Source organism: Heterocephalus glaber, unplaced genomic scaffold (genome assembly GCF_053883595.1).
Source record: "Heterocephalus glaber isolate CG9 unplaced genomic scaffold, H.glaber_assembly_v1.0 deba00001504, whole genome shotgun sequence".
Lineage (NCBI taxonomy): Eukaryota > Metazoa > Chordata > Mammalia > Rodentia > Bathyergidae > Heterocephalus > Heterocephalus glaber.
Genome location: NW_028258324.1, coordinates 44,771,467 through 44,786,609, shown reverse-complemented (window position 1 = coordinate 44,786,609; position 15,143 = coordinate 44,771,467). Strand labels below are relative to the sequence as shown.

The window sequence follows — 15,143 nt, the reverse complement described above, 5'->3', positions numbered from 1 at the left end:
GTGCTGAGGTTCTTCACTTATTGTTCCAAGCAGCCTTAATTCAGATGCTGATCCCTCTGACTCTACAGAACTTATGGGCTAAGTGGAAATACTCTTCTCTAGCCCACCAGCGAGGTGAGGGCTTGCAATACAGTCATGGGGGTAACTGCTGTACAGAATAGAGAAAAGGAACTTCACAGAGACACTTGCATTAAAGAGGCAAGAGAAGGAAAAGTCACTGGCAAAGGAGGCCAGTATATCAGAGTGTTTGATCTAGAAAAGGGGAGACTATCTGGGAGTCAGCCCAGAATTATACCTATTAAGATGTTTATTCATTACCCAGAATGTGGAACTTTTAAATACATTTGCTTAATTGAATAAGAAAGAGCCCTACACTGCTTTCTTCCTGTTTTGAAAATTGATGTTAATTTGAATTTAGAATTTCTAATTCTTTGAAGACAAACTTTAACTCTTCTTTTTCCAGTTGTGTATGAACACAGATCAAGATTAGAGAAATCTTTACAAAAGGAAAGACTTGAGCATAAGAAAGCAAAGGAAGGTAAGTAAATAATGTAATTTGTGATCTGGTTTTCACACACTCTTCTTTGAAACATCATGTACTTGATTTATGATTTCTTTTTGCTAAGCTATTTCTCATACCAATTTGAAGCCAATATTATAGGTGAACAGAAAAAGAGATGTCAAGAAATATATTAGATGTTGTGCAATAATTCCTACTAGAGATTTCATTTAGATTCTTTCACCATGTTTGTGCCAGCTTGAGGTGGTCCATACATAGGTCATACATACTATTTCAAAAATAATAACTTTTAATCTGAATATACATAGGTATATTAACCAATACCTGGAAATTCTATCCACAGATGTGAGAACAACGTGCACTGTTCAGAATGTGGCACTTATAATACACACACAGACACACATTTATAAGGAATTGGTCACACTATTTCATATATTTTTAATTAAATACTGGTTTTAATCTCTTAAGAGCTTTTAATGGTACAACCAGTTGATTCAGTTTGAATTATTGGAGGAAGGGATAAGGCAGTGCTATTGATTTATGTAAAACATTTTTTTAAAAATGCAGACTTTCACCAACTTATGATTTGAAGTTATCTGCATTTTTGCTTTTATTTATCCATGTTTTGTTGTAAATCTTGAAATTTAAGTGAGATGTTGTCTGAATTGCTTGCTTGAGTAGGAGAAGGGTGAGAAAGGGGGTCAATATGGTTAGGATGCCCAGACTGTGCCTGTGTGAGGAATGAAAGTTAACAGAATTAAAGTGCTTTGAGAGGATTGGAATTTTCCTTGTGTTCAAACGCAGAGTGATTTTACAGAGCCATCTAGTGGCTAATAAAGTTTTGCAGATAGCTTGGATGGCTAAGTTTCTCTTTTCAGGCCCTGAAGGAGTTTGGTGTGCTGTCTGTTGGGGAACGGTAAATCACCCTTAAGATGTGCTCCATTTTTTTCCTCTTCAGTTTGAAACAATCAGTCATAGTGATACTCTAAATGTACTTTCAATTAGTTGGTTATATCACGGATTTTGTTGATGCAGGATTTACAGCTATAAGGTAAAAAAGAGGATGACATAATATTTTCTTCAACTCTTTATAAAGCATTGAGAAGCAAAATAAACTATACAAATCACCAAGTAGATTAATTTAAGCTGAAAATATGTTTTGCAAGTCTGAATAAAATTTTTCTTTATTCTTCTAAATGTTTAAAAATTCCACAGTGAATTAACTTACCTTCTGTTGTCTCCATTCTGCTTTCTCTAGATTTCCTTGTTTACAAGTTAGAAGCACAAGAAACACTGAATAAAGGAAGGGTAAGGTTTTTTCTCTTCCTGATAATTTCTTAATTTCTTTTTATCGAACTTGAAGGAGAGGGGAATTTAACTGTAAAATCTTTTACTTTGTTGATCACTAGGATTCTAGGAGTGACATACCTATTTTTCCTACAGAAAAGGCCTTAAAATTGTTCTTTAAAAACCTACCTTTACTTATAACATTACTGATGATAATAGTAAATTGGGAATAGTATCAGTGATTAACAGGAAAAAGAAAATTATTTTTATTCACCCATTTATTCATTTGTAGTCTCTCTTTTCCATGGGATGCAATACTTCTGTTTCCCTTAGCAAACATAGCGTCTTAACACAGGATCTGGCCTAGAGTTGGCATTTAGAAACACTTGTAGAATGAATGAAGGAATGATAATTGGCATTTGAAAATATGTTTAAAGTCCAAATTAACTGGAGAAAATCAAGTCATTCTTCTAAGAAAAATGTGTAGCATTAATTAAATAAAACATTGGGGTTCAGGGGTACTAAAACTGGGAAAAGTCAGTTTCTTGACTTGGCTGGGAGATTGTCAGCTTTTTTAGCTCTGAAAATGGGAAAGTGCACAGAGGAGGAGGGAGAGTGAAAGGTAGGAAAGGAAAAGAAAAAGAAAGATAAATGGAAACAAAGGTCTTGTAAATAAGAAGGGGGAGGGGGTAGAAAGGAGAGAAAGGGAATGGGAAAAAAATAATCAGAATGTAATAATAACAATATAGCATATATCAGAATATATCATTATAATACTAATATATCAGATTATATATTATATATCAGAACGATATATTCCATATGATGATTGTGATCATTATGTATATCTAAATTAAATGAATAAACTTCGTTAATGATAAAAACTAAAAGCATATAGTCCATTTTGAAAAAGAAAAAAAAAGATAAAAGCTCCAACCAAAACTGTCTATTCTGTTGTATATTTGGTGATGTAATTTCCTTATAAATTAAAGTAGTAAGGAGGTAAAACAAAATGATAAAAATATAGTTCATTTTAGAAGTTGTGAAAATATGAAAAAAGTTTATGAGTGTGTACTTTTGTTGATGGGACAGAGGAAAACAGGAGATGTATTATACAAAAGTAAATCAACATGGCAACAGGAGAGGGAACATTGCAGGTGTCCTCTGTGTATTGATGGTTACCGGTGCCCAAGGCTGTGGGAATGTGTGAGGTCTACTTGTGCAGGTGCTGCAGTGGACTACAGAGATACAGATTTAGTACATGGAGTCCATGGGCTCAGGGTCCAGTCCTGTCTCTGCTGCTTAATAAAGTGCTCGCCCTGAACATGCGCTTTACCCCTTCTCAGCGTCTCTATAAATCAGTCTCGTGGGGAACTTCTTGCCCACTGGAGTTGAGGGAAGAAAGCACCTTTTTTCTTCCCTCCCTTAAGTCATGCTACATCTGTGAGGCCTGGTCCTAGCTGATGTATCCCTTCTCCTTACCTGGAGCACCAGCACAATGTACTAGCCATGTGTGGTGAGTGTGTGTTTCTGGGTTCCTCCCTGTGTCTGAGCCTGAGTTCCTTAAAATACAAGAAGAAGAACTGAGTTATATCTAAGGGCCCTGCCAACTTATTATTTTATGATTCCATGTCCTGCATTTTCATTAGTGAAATGTGGCAAACCTATGAGAATATTGAAACTTCATTTCTGCTATTAAATAAAGAGATGGCCTTGGAGATACCCTGGTTCAGGCCTAGAATTTATTTTAGATTACATGAATGAAATAAATGAAAATCTTTCATTAGGAATTTGAAGCTGTCTTTAGAAAGAGAACTAGATTAGTTTTCTTTTGTTGACTTTTTTTTTCAATTTACAGCAAGACTCCAATAGCAGATACAGTGCACTGAATGTCCAACATCAGATGTTAAAAGTGAGTAATTTAAATTGTTCTTTATGAATGAAATAAAGGTTTAGCTAATATTTGAACTGACTGATAATTTTTAAAGTAATTGAAGAACATTTACAGAAAGTTGATTTTGCTATGTTATTATGTATTGGCTAAAAACTACAGATAGTTGTAATGCCTCAATATGTTTATTACCCATTTACAGAGAGCATACTTAATATTATTACCCATTTTCTTACATCCCTGGCTCTTCTTTTATCTAATTTTTTAATTGTTCTTTTTTATTTTTAAAGTTTTTTTGTTTGTTTCTTTAGTTTCTCATAGTAATTTTCCATGGGCATTTTCTTTACCTTAGACAGATGAGAAGCTATGAAACTGTTAAAGTGCTTCCTTTGTGTTACCAATATTTAATAAATGTATTTTTACCTACCACAAAAATGCAGTTTGTTATTTAAAGATTCTCCTTCCTTAATCCTTGAGTAAAACTTATTATTGTGTGCCAAGAAAACCAAAAATAAAAAAGAGAGCAAGTTATTTTTTCTGTCAAATTAGAAGAGATGAGCAGCAGGCCAGTCCGCATAGCATGCAAGTCATCCCACTGCGCCCACCCCGCCGAGTCCCGCAACTTTTGGTGTGGCGTTTCCCCTTTTCCCTGTATCAGTAGGGCACAGGCCTTCAGTTGAAACCAGAACCTTTTTAACAATCAAGAATGCAGTCCATGACTTAAAGCAGACCATCTTTTTACCTTCAGATTTGGAGACTGTAGAGTTTGGCTAAATTGTGATTAGAGTCAGGTTAGAAGCTGAAAACCTAAAAAGGAAAATCATACAGTTGTCTTTCTGTATCCACTGTATATTTAACTAACCTCTGTATTTCTAAAATAATTGGTGAAAAGGGGGCAACTGTACTGAACTTAGTTTTTTTTTCTTGTCATTGTTTCATTAATAATATAATACAACAATTTATACAACATTACATTGTATTAGATATTATAAACAATCTAGAGATGTTTTTAAATATGCAGATGTTAAATAAAAATATTACGACTTTAAGAGGGTTGAGCATCTGCAGATTTGCGTATCTGAAGGGTGTCCTGGAGTCAATCCCTTGCGAATACCAAGGGACCACTGTGGGTTGATGGGAAAGTATCAGGCTGAAAGAGAAATTCCATAATGCCTGTGGAAGACAGTTTTGGCATTAGCTTTACCTTGTTTCCACAGTATCCAGTGTCTGGGAATTTCCCCAAATCACCTCTTTTTTCATCTTTCATGTTAACTTCTTATTTTTAGCATCAATATTAAAAATAAAGGGGAAGGGGGAAGGGGCCAGGGATTTAGCTCAGTGGCACCATGCCTGCTTAGCAAGCACAAGGTTCTGAGTTCGATCCCTGGTATCAGCGGAAAGAAAAAATAAAGGGGAAAACTATTTCCATATTCATTTGAAACATAGAAATGGAAGGAAGCTTTGCAAATGGAGAGCAGTCTGGGGAAAATGAACACTACCTTTTCGTTCATTCTTACTTTCTTGCAAGATAAAGGCCATGCTGTCAAGAAACGGTCTTGTATACTTCAGAGAATATATAACTCTGCTCAAGTTTTTATATTGCAGAGTCAACATGAGGAGTTGAAGAAACAACACAGTGACTTGGAAGAGGAACATCGCCAACAAGGGGAAGACTTCAGTAGAACATTCAATGACCACAAGCAGAAATACTTGCAGCTTCAGCAAGAAAAAGAACAAGAACTTTCTAAGCTAAAAGGTATTTGAAAATCTTATTAGGCATTAGTAATTTGTTTGTTTAATTAATAATTTGTTTCAATAAAACAATATACTTTTCATTTATTTGTGTAAATCTTGTTACATGTATCCTATAGTCTATTTTTATCTCTTCAGTTTTATTTAGGGAAGCAGAAGAGACCAACTTATTGTGTCCTCTTCTATCTCAGTGGTACATATGGCCATGTTGGGCAAGACAGTTTTTCTCTTACTGTGTGTTATGAGACATTTAGTGTCTCTGATTCCCTGCACACTAAAGGCCTTGAGTGTTCCTCAGTTATTGCTATGACTAGAAATTGCTTCACACATTTCTAAACATCCCCAAGGTTGCAGAGAGATTTCTGTTGCTTGCTAATAGGAGCTGCAAAAAGCTCAGGCTCCCTATTCAGACTGCTGTGACTCTTGGCTTGAATTACTAGTTATGTGACAATGGGCAAGTTATATAATCACCACGAGCTTCATTGTCCTTATCTGTAAAATTGGGATAATCATGAAAAGTATCAACCTCATAGGATTGATGTGAAGATTGAATAATTTATGTAAAGCATCTAGAATAGTTATTGGTGTATAGTGCAATAACTGTCATCAGTATCAGCATCAGGAATTTTCACAGCAATATGGAAAAAAATGCACCACTTCATTGAGTACATAAGAGTTTTATAAAAAGAAACCAGTGCATTCTCCAATGAAATACGTATGTCCTAAATAAGTTAAAATTGTGAGAATAAGTTTTAAAGGTACATGGCAGGTGCAAAAGCAATGGTGAAATCCAGATATGATCTATCATCTAGCCCTTGGTATAATGGTAAACAGTTTCTGTGGATTGTGAGTTACATTAGTGAGATGTCATCATGGAGGGAAACAAGGTGCAGAGTACTTATGCTGTTTTTGCAAGGTTTTGTCTATAAGTATTTCCAAAAATAAGTAATAACAAAAAGGCATATAGGAATTAGACAGTCACTGAGGCAATCCTAAAAAGGCTTAAGGTGGTTTTGATAGAGTTGGGCCAAGTGTCAACAGATGATATCCAAGAGAGGTGGATATGTCGGGCCCTTAGCTCGTTGGAGACAGGCAGGTGGTAAGGGGGTCTTGGGCGTAACAAAACAAAAAAGTAAGAAGGAGTAAATACTGGAAGTCCTCACAGGTATAAAGAAAGAGAAAACCAGAGAATACTGATGTCTGAGGAAGCTACAACTTTGTGCGAAGAGGGAAGAGACACTGGGTTTTGGATACACTGTTCAGCATTTGCTAAGCTGATCAGGTTCATTTACTGATTGAGTAATTCATTAAATTATACAGATAGTAGGTAGATTCATTAAAGAATGAGATTTTCTAAGGTACTTGATCTATGATGGCCTACTTTAAGAACGTTATATATTTCAGTACATTCATTTAAATTTAGCAATAGCACTGAAAAATAAGTTTTCCTATGTCTACTCTGTTTATTACTTTTCTTTCAAAAAAAAAGATTCATGTATAATAAAAAATTAACAACTTGTACATAGAAGAAATCAGAATCATGAAAAAGAGGACACATGTATGTGAGTTCTGAGTAGTAAATGGTCAAACCATATCTATTCTGAACTTCCTGGCACCCAAGGTGAAAGGGGAAATACAGTATATGTTAGGAGTCTAGTCATAAGAAAGAGAATGTATCAATGGCTTAGAAGGGAGAGAAAGACAACAATGTTTTTGGTACCAATTTTAGAAGTAATTTTACAAAGAAACCTGAAACAATGAATTATGGATAGTGCCTTTGACACTTTCTTGAGCAGTTTGCACATCAGCACTTTTGTTTGATTATGACTCTTTAAAAAGCTTAGGATGGTTAAGGTAAAGTATTATCTGATCAGTTCAGGCCAGAGGTGGCTAATAAAAGTGTATAGTCCAAGCTGGTAGTTGAATCTGATACAAGGTCAGAATTCAGAATTCCTGGGGAGGTGAGGGGATAATGTTTAAACTTAGATGATTGTTCTTCATTGTCATCATTATAATAGCTGTCACTTAACAAATGTGTACCTTGTGTCAGTACCAGGTGAAGCTCTTTGTGTGGATGATCTTATTTAATTTTCATAACAACTTTTAAGGTAGGCATGATGTTTAGCATCACTGAACAAATGAAATCAGGAAAGACACAAGACCACTGCCTTTAAGGGTATAATCTGCAATTCCTTTAAAAACTAGCAGTTTGTGGTGTGTGTGTGTGTGTGTGTGTAAGATTGAAGCCATGTCCACATACTGGCACACTAAAGGTTATCTTGGATTGCCAGTGATGTCCTGTTTTTATCTTTGAGAAAATCCATTATTTTTATGTAGCTGTATAGTCAATCACTGCTACATTCTCTACCTTGTTCTTTTTTTTTTTTGGTACTGAGGATCGAACTTGGGACCTTGCGCTTGCGAGGTAGGCAGCGGAACCACTGAGCTAAATCCCCGGCCCTCTACCTTGTTCTTGATCTCTCCCCTAAACCCAATCATGAGTCCAGTATCCAGGAGTCAAGAAGGAATTATAAGGGAAGAAAAATCCCCATAAAGTCTGATGAGAGATAATGATTGTCGCTTTCTTCGAATGCTGAGTGGAGTGTTAAAGCCTTGTCTTGAGGGGGTGACTGTCACTTAGGGACAGTTTTCCTGGTACAGTCCAGGTTTGTACTTGTTATCACAGACAAATTATTGATAGCACCTCCTTTCATTCTCAGAAGAGTCTCCCATTGGAAAATGAATTGTGTGGTCAACCCATTATCACTCAACTTCTGCAGATTGTTCTCACACGAGAATTGGCCTAATATTTCCTGGTATTAGACCTATTTCTTTATTTTTAAGTGGAGACAACTATTCAAATATGGAAAACACTGTATAGGCCAACATGGCAGGGGCCAGCAAAAAAATGTGTATTGGGGCCGGGGATCTAGCTCAGTGGTTCTGCCGCCTGCTTCGCAAGCGGAAGGACCCGAGTTTGATCCCCGGTACCAAAAAAAAAAAAAAGAAAGAAAGTAAAAAAATGTGTATGGTGTAGCTGTGGCCAGTAGCTGTCGGTTCATAATATCCAGTCTCCAGATATAATGAATGACAGAAAATTACCAAGAAAATAAGAAAATTGGGTCAACATCTTTAGGGAGATTTTCCTTGAATAGTAAGGTTTGGAAGGGCAGACTTTAGAACTTCACTGACTGCTACAGTCTCACATTGTAGCTCAGAAAGAAACTGTCTTGTGCCTGTTTGAAGTTGAATTTGGGTTAATCACGAACTCAGTAGAAGAAAGAAAAAATTAGAGTTTTTTTAAACAGATAAGTAGGATTTTTTGTCTCTTATGTCTTGAGTTGCCTTTGTAATTGAAGTGCCTTTTAGAGGCTGTGAAAATTATTCATGTTATGAGAAATAGAGCATATTTCCTGATGATTTTATTTTTAATTTGTGAAGAGACTCAAAGCTGAAGCCTGTTAATTTTATTTCTAAAGGCTTATTGCCAGAAAGACTTCATATTTAACTCATGATTAATTAAAAATCCTTGACTTCCATCTACAATGAATAGCTTGCTTAAAAGTATTTAAACTCCTGAGCCAGATTGTATTAAGATGTCTAGCTGAATCCATGCTATTTGGCAATGTAAGGTAGTTTTTGTTGATTTGTAATATACTGTGAAAGTGCAGAACAAATCATAAAATAAATTATATGATACTTCAGATGTGAAACTAATAGAATCAAAGGCCTGTGAATTTCAAGGCTTTATGTGTGATTTTTCTTTTTCTAAAATAGAAACTGTATACAATTTGAGAGAAGAGAATAGACAGCTGAGGAAAGCACACCAAGACATACACACACAACTGCAAGATGTCAAGGTAAAGTGCTATCAGACGTGTGGTTCTTCGGTGTGTACCTGCTTTACTCTGTAGAATGACTGAAAGTCACTTGACCTGCTTTACAAAACCAGACTGTTACTATGGGCTTTGTATAAGTGGAGCATAGCTGATATTTTTACCATTTCAGCATTGTGAGATACAAAATGTAGTCTGAAAATCTAAATGTTTTCACTAATACCGATATTATTCTTTGGGTAGGTGGTTGTATTTTAACAATATTTATATCTCCAAAGGTTTATTAATAATGAAAGATTTGTTTGTTTGGTTTTGATTTCATTGTAAATGGTTATATTTGTGTAGCATATTTTAGATTTTTGGACTTCTACATAAATCTTAGTCTTCCCTCTCCAGTAATTTCAAAGTTAACAGCAACAAATAAGCAAGTAACGTTTAGATAGCTCATAGCAAAGAATTAGCATTATGATGTAAAGCTCAACATGTAAAATTCTTTTTTGTATAGCAACAGCATAAGAATTTACTCTCCGAGCATGAACAACTTGTAGTGACTTTGGAAGACCACAAGAGTGCACTAGCTGCTGCACAGGTTAGAAGGGTAGCAGCCTCTGTCAGCTCTTTTAAAAGTCTGCCTAATACTTCCAAATTCTTTTATGCATGTAGTCTCTTACAAGCCAATCCTTGGTGAATTTCTTAAGAAAGAGCTATGCTAATTCTAAAACCAGTGCATGCTTTTCAAATTCATCCAAGAGAATATTAAACGTTTGATTATTTCTGCACTGATTGTATGGTGCATTTGACTGTTTCTACTTCTACAGTCCCCTATATGCAGTAGTCTAATACTTATTTAAATCAAGAAATTCTCCTATTACATAATATTCTACAAATATCTGATCTGTGTCAACTCTTGGTATGAGATCTACAGTACTCTATGACGCTGGCTACCTAAATAAATCATTGTCACTTTTTTTCTTATATCCGTTCCTCATTTGCAACATTCAAACTTATACCAGTTCTTTTGGGACTAGGTTTATGTGGCTGGTTTTGGTCAAATTGCAGAAAAGTAGAAGATTCAATAGAGAAGGAAAAACTAGAGTCATAATCTCCATTTGTTTACAGCCTAGAGCAGCCCCTGACACAAGGCAGGTCCTCAGTATGTATTTACTGAAGGAACACGTGAACAAATACAAGTGTTGGAGAGCTTATTAAAGCGATACCATGCTGAGAGCTTTGCAGCTTTCTTACAGAAGCAAAGAAACGGGAATGGCTGGCTTAGTAACTATGTTAAACTAGATCTTCACTTTTTTTTTCCCAGTTGAAAGAATTACAAGAAAAGGGCAAAGTTACAAACCAACTACCTTTGAGAACATGCACTGTTATTTCTTTTTAGGAAATTATCAAAAAATATAACATGTTGGGCCCTAAATCATCTCAGAGGCAGTAGCTTCCGTGTTTGGGGAAACCTTTAAAACAGTCATTCCTTGTCTTTCTACTAAACTGTGGTTCTGTGTAATTTTTTATATGTGTATAAATTAAATTGACTGTAGAGGATATTTCATTTCAAGCCTTTTTATAAACTTTTGTTAAGTGTCATTTTATGCGAGGTTGTTCTTTGTACTGTAAATTGTGACAGACTGATTTGGATACTCTATGCTGTAATAACCATAAATGTCAGATAAAGCAACAGTCTGAAAATCCATGACTATATAAGAAAATACAGCCAAAGTTAATTTCTATAGTAAGCACACTGGCAGTATTACTGATGGGATTCTGTAATAGAAAAACATTTACATATGTATAGTTTTTTGTTTCTCTAAGTGTCTTTTTTTGAGAGAGTACTCTTAATTTTTTCTGGCCTTTCAAAAATAGTTATGGTATGACTAAGGTAATAATTAAAGCCATATGTCTTAGTTTGAGCTGCCATGAAAACATCATAGGACAAGTGGCTTATAAACAGTGGAAATTTATTTCTCATAATTCTGCTGGCTGGAAGTCCTAATTTAGGGTGCTGACATGATTAGATTCGCCAACATGATTAGATTCTTCCAGGTTGAAGACTCCTGGTGTCTCCTTGTGTCCTCACAGAGTAAAAGAGATGGAGAGTTCTGAGGATCCCTTTTATAAAGGCACTAATCCGCTTCTTGAGGGCCCCACCCTTGTGACCTAATTACCCTGCAAAGTCTTTACCTTTTGATACCATCACATTGAGAGTTAGGATTTTAATATATGAATTTTGGAAAAATACAAACATAAAGTCTATAACACCATATTGGAACTTTCCCTAAATTTCCTTGAAAAAATACTGTTCACGTGTCTACATTTCTCATACAAATCATCTTCTGGATTCTGTCTTGACAACTTGATTTTTAAATATAGTTGACTTTATTTTATCTTCATAATCTACTAAGGTGTGTAACATTTTATAACTAGGTAAACTGAGGCCAAAGGGAAGTCTACAAGTAGTTGGCCCGTGATAGGTGACCAGACCCATCCCTGAAGCTCAGATCTTCCTGTTATCAAAATGACATTTAACTTAAGTGTATGTTTTGGGACTTCATCCACATCACATTACCTAGGCCTTGTTCCAGACCCTTTAAATCATCATTTCTATAGTGGGAGCTCAGGAGCCTGTATCTTTAATATCAGAACCACAGAATTTATTGCCTTCTGTTAGATATCTAGGAGGAGAAAAAAAGTGTAATTGAGTTTTGTATATTCTGCCATGTAACTTAAACTATTAAAAGCATCACTATGTGGATGTCTTCTTTGACCTCCAAGGTTGGTTTGCAAGTGTTTTGATGGATTTCTGAGATAAGGTCCATGACTAGCCATGGTGGTAACCCTACTACAGGCATTCCTTTGGCACAGATTCAGCAAGCAGACTTTTTCACTTTGGGGCAAATCAGAGAGAAGCAAAAATGTGTCTCTTCCCTGAGGCAGAAGCACAGTGGGCAGCATGCAGAGCTGTAACAGCAGTAGGCCTGGCTGTTCCCAGCTCCACTCACCCATTCTGCTGGCCACACTGAGGGAGGCCACCCTGTCTGGGGATCTTGTTCACAGAAAGATTTGTTCTTTGTATGTGTTTATGTAAGTGTGTGTGTGCATAGCATTTCTTTCAGGATGGCAGTGGTGTATATGATGAGTTATGTATACACAATATCTACTGATTTTGTTAAAAATGATTTGTTTTCTACCTTTCCAGATCTTTGTATTAAAAATACTTCACCACACCCATACAAGCACGCACACACACACACACACACACACACACACTATGATTCTTTTCCAGTGAAAATGTCACTCAGACCTTATTGCTAAAAGATATCTACACTTGTATTTGTGTAACTGTGTGAATTTCTAATAGATTTTTAATGTGATAAAATATTGATTGCATACCTGCTTTCAATAAAGATTTATACTAGAAAGTTACTTACAAAAATTATAACTTTGTTTAATGTAGCATGGTAAACTAACATCTGACTTAGGTATTTTTTTCTGTTTCTTTTAACACTGATTCTAATTTGCATGTGCTCAAATGGTTACGCATGTCCAAGAAGAATAGCCAATGCATGAAAACTATATATTTTCCTAATTGGATGTAGATGTAATATGTTTGTCTAGTCTTCCAGTGAACCTAAATGCCCATCTGTAAATGATCTTTTTCCCTCCTCAAATTGTGCAATTTGCATCCAATTGTGCAATTTCTATGCAGACTCAAGTTGCAGAATATAAACAGCTGAAAGATACTCTGAATAAGATTCCAAGCCTTCGAAAATCTGACCAAGCAGAGCTGCAGAATGTTACCCTTACTCAGGTGGCACAGTCTCCACAAGGTTACAACACAGCAAGGAGGCACCCAACTGGAAAGCCACAAGAGGTAAGAGGCAGAAACTACTTGTGATCTGTGGTTAGGCCACTTTCCCTGTGCAGCTGTCACGAGATGAACTGCTCTCCATATTGCCCTCTTTTCAAAGCAATATTTTCAAATTTTAATGTATATCAGAATCCCCAGCAGGGCTTATTAAAACACAGCCTGCTGAGCTCCAGCCCCAGACTTTCCGATTCAGTTCATTTAGGGGGCAGCCTGAGGATTTGCATTTCTAACTGATTCAGCTGGACTGGGGAGAACATTCTGACAACTACTGCTTTGGGTTTTCTGGGAAAGACTTTACTGGCTATGTCTTTTTCATGAGAGTTTATTTGTCTTCAAGGAGCTGTAGTAAGAGTATTTCAGGGTTTGTTGATTTTTTTTTTTCTTTGAGTAGGGTGAGAAGGTTAAACGACCATGATATTATATGATAGCCCACTCAGGTATTCAAGTTAATACACTTAACATTGGAGCAGTGCTGGGCCCACATAAAGCATGTCAAGATGTATATTAAAGTACATACATGACGTTGCCTGGGATTATGAGTGCTTTATTCTCCATGGAAATCAAGTCTAACTTAAGATCTTGTAATTGAGAGATCAAAAGTATTGTCCTTATTATTAATTCTTAGAGAGGTATTTTGCTAACAACATGTAATAAAAATGAGAAGTATGCATATCTTTCACCGTAGCGAAGTGCTTTTTAACGACAAATGTTTCAGAAGACTTCCCCCACGTTACCATCTTATGGAAACAGTTAAGTTGATTGAGTAGACCTCATGTATGATTGTCATCACTCTGTTCAGAGCATTCCTTCGTTGACAGATTCCATATCCTCAAAGACTCTTGTTCCCTCTGGGTCTTATGGTAACCACTAGCTTGAAACATGATAGGTCACTTGCCAGGCGTTTGGTTCTGTTCTCTCCTAGATTGACTAGTGTCTTATTGGATTAACCTTCTAATGACTCAGACCTTCAGTTTTTCCAGCTATGAGTTGGAGATAGTAGTTGTCAGCTCTAACCTTCGTCACAGAGATATTGGGAAGATATGTGAGAGGTGTTTGAAATTACTTAGAGCTCTAGAGAAATATTTCCTGTAAAGGCAGGACAGTATTAAGTCAAACTTGCCAAATAGCTGAGGACTTTATGTATGCCTTTGGAAGTTGCCCTCACATATCTGAGAAATGACTTTTTTCCCCCAGTTTATTGTTCCTACAGTTCCATTTCTAAAGTTTAATAATTATATTTCTGTTACTTTCAGAACAGTGTTTCACATTTATTTTCATTGTGGGAAAGTAATATGACCAAAGAAGTAGTTTTTTCCTGATGAAGAAAGCTAAGGAAGGAAGGCATGACAGATTTTCCTATCAATATGGTATCTCTTCTCCTTTTCTAAGTAATACAGATTATATAGAGACCTCTGAAACTGTGGGAAAAAAACTGTTTGGGATCAACTGATTTTAGAGGAGTAGTATTCTAAAAAAAGACAATTTTTTTTTTGTTCTGTTCAGTTTTCTGTATTGACAATACAAAATATTTATTTTTTGTATTAAATTCTTTTATTGGTACATTGTAGTTATACAACACAATTACATTTCTCATTGGGAATAGTACCTTTATATAATGCATCTTGGTTCTTATTTTTTCCCCATTCCTAGCCCTCCCTTCATGCCCTCCACCCTTCCCTATTTACAAAGACTTTATTTCCATTTTTTCCATTTCTCATTTTTCCTTTCTCTTCTTTCCTTTCCCCTGCCCCTCCCACTACCCCTACCCCTTTGGACCTTTTCTTCCTATTCTACATTATCGATTATTCATTCTAATCATTGGTACATTTTAGGTATACAATATAATGACATTCATCATTGGAAATTTGCACCTTTACATAGTCTCTCTTAGTTCTTATTTTTCACCCTTGCCCAGCCCTCCCTTCAACCCCTCCAGTCCTCCCTATTTACAAAGATTTGTTCCTATTTTTCCATTTTCTCATA

At 35.8% G+C, this 15,143-nt stretch overlaps 1 protein-coding gene across 5 annotated transcripts in view; it reads left to right on the top strand.

The window, feature by feature from the left end:
• The window catches only part of Golim4 (golgi integral membrane protein 4), an 82,132-nt gene that overhangs the window by 43,870 nt on the left and 23,119 nt on the right, over positions 1–15,143 (top strand). For 3 of the 5 annotated variants that reach the window (XM_013071460.3, XM_004834556.4, XM_021253911.2), the window contains 7 exons: positions 464–538; positions 1,779–1,828; positions 3,666–3,719; positions 5,304–5,454; positions 9,228–9,310; positions 9,792–9,875; positions 12,999–13,163. In XM_013071460.3, the coding sequence (XP_012926914.1) occupies positions 464–538; positions 1,779–1,828; positions 3,666–3,719; positions 5,304–5,454; positions 9,228–9,310; positions 9,792–9,875; positions 12,999–13,163 (662 nt within the window). The remainder of the gene's footprint in view (positions 1–463; positions 539–1,778; positions 1,829–3,665; positions 3,720–5,303; positions 5,455–9,227; positions 9,311–9,791; positions 9,876–12,998; positions 13,164–15,143) is intronic. The other 2 variants (XM_004834560.4, XM_004834558.4) reach the window with 1 other exon arrangement.